The sequence below is a fragment of the Setaria italica genome, chromosome II (genome assembly GCF_000263155.2).
Source record: "Setaria italica strain Yugu1 chromosome II, Setaria_italica_v2.0, whole genome shotgun sequence".
Classification (NCBI taxonomy): domain Eukaryota; kingdom Viridiplantae; phylum Streptophyta; class Magnoliopsida; order Poales; family Poaceae; genus Setaria; species Setaria italica.
Genome location: NC_028451.1, coordinates 666,294 through 673,707, shown reverse-complemented (window position 1 = coordinate 673,707; position 7,414 = coordinate 666,294). Strand labels below are relative to the sequence as shown.

Here is a 7,414-nt window from a genome sequence, read left to right as displayed (position 1 = left end):
TTCAGTCAAATGTGCTGGGTTGTTTTGGGAATTGTGTGGAATCTTTTACTGGCCCCTTTAATTTAGATACGATCATTCAGGCTCAACTTAATTTTTGGAGAACAGTTTTCAGTGAGATTATCATCGTTGCTAGCTAGTGCATTTGGTGTCATCGCAACAGTATTATCTTTGATAATGGTGCTCGGTATATGGCTAAGTGGAAATTGGATTTCAGAGAAGAAAGCGACAGTGAAGCTTTCCTTGGATAATTGGATGAGTAATCTGTAACTTTTATTTCCTCCCCCATTTCTTCTCTTTGAGCCTGTGAGCTTTGTAACTTCTTTGTACATGAATTTTTTCTTTATATATATATATATATATTTGGTGTGTGTGTCTATATATATATTCTGTACCCAAGCCGATCGGTGCGGTCAGGCGCGGCTGGTTTCCGCTTCACGCCGGTCCCGGTTTTCTTCCGCGAATGTGGGTTTTCTGATTTTTTATCAGCTCCGCTGTGGTTTCCTTCATTTTTATACCTACTCATGGAGTCTTCAGGTATGAGCTAAATCTTTAGAAAACGAGTAAAGAAAGAGTAGTTTTTTTAGTTCTCTCTAATTATTTTCTTCCATGTGTAGACTCGGTTCCCTTACAGTCAGAAGGTGTTCAGCGAGGTTCTCCATGGATCTGCTCAACTAGAAGGTCTTATGTGACTCATTTTTGTCGGTGTTCTCATCTCTACCGCTTTCCCAAGCCTGTTATGCCAAGCCTGTCATAACGTTTACATCATTTTATTCTTTTCAGTTTGTAAATATTCCATGTAAACAACTACAACATATTTGAATCCTAACCACTCATTGTATTCATTATTACTGACATGATCTATGTTCAATTTGATTTGTCTCCCAGGACGGATACTTGTCAGCAGTTGGTGAATAGGATGCCTATCAACCCGAAGCTAGCTGTATTCGAGAGCACACAGGAGAGGTATGCGCGTGTTTATAATTTCACCGCCTCTTCTGTAGTCCACTGTATTTTCATTGATTCATGGACTATACTTTATACTTTCATTTTTCTCACTTCAGGTTCGAGATTCCTCTTCGACCCGAGTAGCGATCATCTTATCCAGTGGGTGGTGGCCCTGGATCGTCTTTTCAACAGCTACCCAACCGAAATGTTCCTCAACAGAGTTATGTTCCTGATGACCCTGGCGCTGATTTTATTGCGGATGACCATCATCCGGGGTGCAATAAATCTGTTCGCTGTATGAGGAATGCTTCTGATGATGGCACCGGGGTTGTAGATCGCCGGAGGAAGAAGTTTCGGTCCTCTCACCGCTCTTCAAAGGAAAAGAATAGTGCAGCTGATAATTCTAGGCGATTAACCGATTATTTCCTTGCCCAGGATGGCACAGAGGTATGTGCCAAATATTAAATTGAATTGTCATGTTACAAATACACACACAATATCTATGCACATATATATGCAGTAATTCCTGGTGTTGTATTATTCTTCTTTGGGCTCTTTGTACATTACTCTGTGAACACCAGTAATATAGTAGTTTTTTTTTACAGTAGTCTGTTTACACTAGGTTGCAAGTTGCATTGTAAGGGTTCATATTGTTGATCTCTAGGTTCAGTTTCAGATACTGTTGGTCGAGGTCGAGCTGTGTTCCCACCTTCCAGCCAAGTCACTGGCATCTACAAGTTGCATTGCATAAATATTCAGATGAAACAGGCGCACAAAAAATGTTCATACGGAAGACAAACCTCATGCCAAATGTGGTCAATCAGTTTCATAAGTATAACTAAACCTCATGCCAATGTAGCAATTCATGCACAGCCACAGCCCTAGAAGCTAGATCAAAGGATCGGAGATACTCACAGCGCAACTGCAATTGCATCGTGGTACTAAATGGATATACCTGAATTCATTTTTTATTGAATTTTTTTTACGACCGTGCCTTGGCACGTATTTCATTAGGAGGAAGGGAGGAGAAACAGTTACACAGTTACAGAGTTACAGAGTGTCATCTGGAGAGGTGACCTCGTGAGCATTTCAGAGCGAACCTGCTGTTACATGTACACTGCAGCGCGACCCAAACTAGCAGCAGCATTTTGATCAGTACCTAGAGCAGTAGCAACACTCAAACCCAGCATAGCAAAAGGAGCTAAGCAGCTGAAATGAGCAGAAACCCACACCGAAGCTTCCTCTGTGATCGCCTGCATCAATTGCCTTCCTCTCTGTTCTGTTAAAGGTACGAGCGTTTCGTTCCAACCATATTACCTAGGCCACAAGTATGATCATCGAGTCGAAAGTTTTCTTGTCAGCCTTGTGCACACATTTCCTAGCTTTCATCCACCAGGCGGCCGAAATTTGTTTTTATTGATTTTCTCTATCCATGCATCACCGCAAACTCCGCAATAGCGATTGGAGACACATTGAGGATAAATTTCAGAAACGGTTGTGCTGCTGATGTAGTAAACTCCTTTCCGTGGGTGGAAGTTTGATTTTGATTGATTCAGATGGTTGTGAAATAGGTTTGCCTTTTCTATAATCATATCTACTTCGTTGCCTTCACTGTCATACACTCTCATAAACTTCAGATGAGCTTTGCACTTCATCTTCATTGTTGTCTTGTTCCGTACTCGCAGAGCCTCATCACCTTTATAAAAATCTCCTTTTCCTTCACAGCTACACCTCATCACTCTAGAGAATTTTTTCTTGTTGCACATTTTCACGCCGAACCTGGCTAGTTGTGCATATCTCATGTAGAATGTCTTTGCTTCAGCTTCTGTGTGGAATGACATCCCTTCTCTGGGTATCATATTTGGATCCATGCTTTCATTCTGCTTCAAATAACATTAATTTCAATTAACATCATATACTAATGCAACATCATATGAATCAATCTTAGCGTAGAAAATTCGATTATCATCACAGACCGAAAGATATGACATAATATATATATATTTTCATTGACTACTCTCATGCATTCGTGCTTTTTAACCATGCATATCACTGCTTTGTACAATTCAAACAAAGATTTACCGTGCATCACTTACGTGTGTTTGTGGTGGAATTTCTTCTTCACTAGCAATCATCTGGTTTGCGTTCAAAGTACCCGGAGGCGAGAACACAACACCCTGTCTTCCTGTTGTAATGGTTTGATCTTCATTACTCCCATCCCGGCAACCTATCTGTGTGGGCGGAGTTCAAAATCCAGCGCTGGAGCTCTCCAACATCACCGGAACTTTGATGCAGGAGTCAATAGTGTCTCATCCTCCCGGCTGGGACGGTTCAGAACCATGCGGTGACCTTTCCGGCACTTCTGTATTTCTCACGTCGACGGCGACTCTCATGTCGTTCATCTCCAGCCTTTTCGGTGAAGGGCTATCTGCAGAGTCCCTATTCGGCGCGGACGGCCCTGCTTCTTCAAACAATGGCAAGGTGGTCTGAAAGGTAACAACACAATGCATATCCATTAGAGAACTGTATTTCGCTGATTCAGGGTTTGTACAAATATTCAAGGACACAACAACCATCTGGAAAAAAAATTGTTTGAAGCTCAAAGCTTGGAAGTTGCACTGTCTAGAGTTCATTGTCGAAACTGAATGGCAATGACCATTCCGACTCTAAAGACAGTGTACATTATTGGTCGACTTTGCTTCCAAGCTTGCCGGGTGCAGTGACAGCATGGGATTCGATGCGATGCTTGTTTGGCTGCAAAGTTTAGAAAGAGAAATCTCAATGATTCTGAAGTCTGATCCTATTCCTTCATTCCTTGATAGGAAGCAATCCGGCATGCATCTGAAGTCTGAACCCAAGGGAACTTGTACGTTCAACCTGCAACTACAACTTGATGCATGGATGGGCTATCTCTTTCACTTTCAGTAGTCTGGACCCTGGAGTCCGACTCTCAAGACAGTGAACATTGGTCTGACTTTGGCTCAATATTTTGATGCACTCTATATGTAAATGATGGGCATCAACATGCAAAATGGGATCTATGATACATAGTCAACAATTGAAAGTAGCTCTTTGTCAAGACAAATTTGGTTTGAATATTTGAATTACAGCTCAAAGTTTGGAAAGTGGCTGTATGAAAGTGGCTGTTTGACTGACCAAACTGAATGCGTTGGGCATTAACTGGCAGATGCTAGCTTTCTACTTCGTTGCCTTCTATTCTTAGTGGTATCACGATCTTTGTTCACGTAAGCAGAGTTTTAACCCACCTGGATGCACAGCGTCCCTTCGTTGACGATGATGCCGTCGGCTGCCCAACTCCTTTACGATGAAATCTGCGGCAGCCCCTCTCCTCGTTGATGACGGCAGAGGCAGCAGTCCTCGCGTTTACGACGGCAACAGCGGTGGCCGTCCCTGCTGGTCTGGGCGGAACCCCCCAGGGCCTCAACATCTCCTTCGTAGATCCCTGCTGCGGCAGGCGCGGCGTTTCACGTTGGTGGAGAAGACGCAGTAGATGTTGGCGGGGCCGCGGCGTCGCCGTCCTCTGGGCGTTGCTTCCGGTGGAACAGCGGCGTCGTCCTCCCCTGGGCGTCGCTGCGTCCGGCACAGGGCAGACGGCGGGGGGATTGAATACTGCTGAGCGGTTCCAGATGCAAACGTCCTCCGAACAAGCAATTAGGACAGTCGAGGGTCAGCGCATGCGGGGACACCCGGCCCAGCCCGCGGAGGAAAAAAAAAGAGACGCGGAGGGTCAGTCGAGCGCGCGGGGGCTGGTGCGCGGAGGGACTTATTCTATACCCTAGGGACCGAATAGCGGAGGCCTATATAAATATAAATATAAATATATATATATATATATATATATATATATATATATATTTTCAGATGTGTCAACTGCCAGCATAGGTAGGGCATGCATGTGAGCATGTGACATGTGTCCTCGGTGTGTGCAGCAGAGCAGGCTCCATTTCTAATTTCCCACGAGCACCACATCACCTACCAACCTACCTACCTACGTGACCACTTTGCTGGTCCACTGCAGCAGGCACCACCAATCACAAGCTATTCCGATTTCCCAGTCGATCGAGTAAGAAAGAAACAAAGGAATTCTTTTCTCCAAAGATCGATGATGAAGATCACCGTGAAGTCGTCCAAGTCCATCAAGCCGGCCCGCCACCACCGCCGACGCCCCCCGGCCGGACGTCGTCGTCGTGCCGCTCTCGGTGGCACAGGGTATATCCGACGAACAGCATACTATATATCCAACGTGCTGATGAAGACCTGTGTGTCGTCGGTGTGTGCAGCAGAGCAGGCTCCATTTCTAATTTCCCACGAGCACCTCATCACTTTGCTAGTCCACCGCAGGCACCAATCACAAGCGCTGCCGGTTCAACACCTACCACCATCTCATATTCGATCTCTCCAACCGGTGGCATATCGATCCAGTGCTCATCGATCGTCCATTATTAGCAGCTTCCTACGAGACAATTCTTAATTTTCTCCAGAAATGAAGATCACCGTGAAGTCGTCGAAGGCCGTCAAGCCCGCCGCCACCGCCAACGCCAACGCCCCCCGGCCGGATGTCGTCGTCGTGCCGCTCTCGGTGTTCGACAAGGTGAACATTGACATGTACGTCTCCGGCATCTACGTCTTCCGCCCACCGACGCCGCCCAACGCCGCGCTCGAGGCGGGCCTCGCCAGGGCGCTCGCCGAGTACCCCGAGTGGGCGGGGCGGCTCGGCGTGGACGGCCGCGGGAACCGGGCCATCCTCCTCAACGGCGCGGGCGCCCGGCTCGTGGAGGCCACGGCGGACGTCGCCCTCGACGCCGTCCTGCCTCTGAGCCCGGCGCCGGAGGTGAGGAGCTTGCACCCGAGCGCGGACGGCGCCGAGGAGGTCAGGCTCGTCCAGCTCACGCGGTTCGCGTGCGGCGGGCTCGCCATCGGGTCCACCGCGCACCACCTCATCTCCGACGGCCGCGCCGCCTACAACTTCTTCCTCGCGTGGAGCCAGGCCACCCGCGGGGTCCCAGTCGACCCGGTGCCCGTCCACGACCGCGCCTCCTTCTTCAAGCCCCGGGACCCGCCGCGGGTCGAGTTCGACCACCGCGGCGTCGAGTTCAAGAAGCCGGAGCCGCCGGCGGCGGCGGCGCCGCACTCGGAGGCCGGTAACAACATCGACGACGAGGTGTTGGTCCACAGAGCCCACTGCAGCCGGGAGTTCATCGCCAGGCTCAAGTCCCAGGCGTCCGCGCCGGGCGGCCGGCCCTGCAGCACGCTGCTTTGCGTGGTGGCGCACCTGTGGCGGTGCATCACGGCGGCGCGGGGGCTCCACGCCGCCGGTGCGGCCACCACCAGCGTCTGCATCGCCGTCGACGGGCGCGCGCGTATGATCCATCCGGTGCCGGACGGGTACACGGGCAACGTGGTGCTGTGGGCGCGCCCCACCGCGGCGGCGCGGGACCTGGTGGCGCGGCCGCTGCGGCACGCGGTGGAGCTCATCAACCGGGAGCTCGCCCGGGTCGACGGGAGCTACTTCGGGTCCTTCGTCGACTTCTCGGCGTCGGGGGCGGTGGAGGCGGAGGGGCTGGTGCCGGCGGCCGACGCAGCGGAGATGGTGCTGAGCCCCAATATCGAGGTCAACAGTTGGCTGCAGACTCCGTTCTACAACCTCGACTTCGGCGGCTGCCGGCCGTGTTTTTTCATGCCGAGCTACCTCCCGATGGAGGGCCTCCTCATCCTCGTGCCCTCCTACTACAGGGACGGCAGCATCGACGCCTACGTCGCGCTCTTCAGCCGCCACATGGACACCTTCAAGACACTATGGACCCACGGCCTTAGTGCCAGTTGGAATAGGACCCGGTACTAATACTACTGGAAAAATCACACATGAATACAGTGACTCTTGAGTGCAACTTTGGAATTTAGGGGCTGTTTGGATATGAGGTGCTAAACTTTAACAGTGTCACATCGGATGTTCGGATGCTAATTAGGAGGACTAAATATGAGCTAATTATAAAACTAATTGCAGAACCTTGTGCTAATTCGCGAGACGCATCTATTAAGCCTAATTAATCCATCATTAGCAAATAGTTACTGTAGCACCACATTGTCAAATCATGGACTAATTAGGCTTAATAGATTCGTCTCGCGAATTATACTCCATCTGTGCAATTAGTTTTGTAATTAGCTTATGTTTAGTACTCCTAATTAGCATCCAAACATCCGATGTGACAGGTGTTAAACTTTAACAGGGGTTTCCCAAACACCCCCTTAATTTTGGATGAAGTGTTCTTCGAGTCTCGAGCTTGGTTATTAGATTCAGACTCTGAGGATGACTTTTACAGTGGGAATGGAGGTAATCAAACCGTTGGCATGCATGTTTAATTGGTAGCTGCCTAAAGAAGCTTCAATGTAGTTTTAGATAGGCAAAGACATAGTTTTCTTCTATAGTTGTTGTGTGCAATTTGTCCTG

The 7,414-nt window shown here is 49.0% G+C and overlaps 1 protein-coding gene across 1 annotated transcript; it reads left to right on the top strand.

Moving 5' to 3' along the window:
• The first annotated feature begins 5,188 nt into the window (after positions 1 to 5,188).
• On the top strand, positions 5,189 to 6,829 carry LOC101781832 (agmatine coumaroyltransferase-2). Its single transcript, XM_004958806.2, has one exon. It carries the CDS (start codon positions 5,450 to 5,452, stop codon positions 6,806 to 6,808), a length of 1,359 nt encoding a protein of 452 aa, XP_004958863.1. The 5' UTR covers positions 5,189 to 5,449; the 3' UTR covers positions 6,809 to 6,829.
• The last annotated feature ends 585 nt before the right edge of the window (positions 6,830 to 7,414 follow it).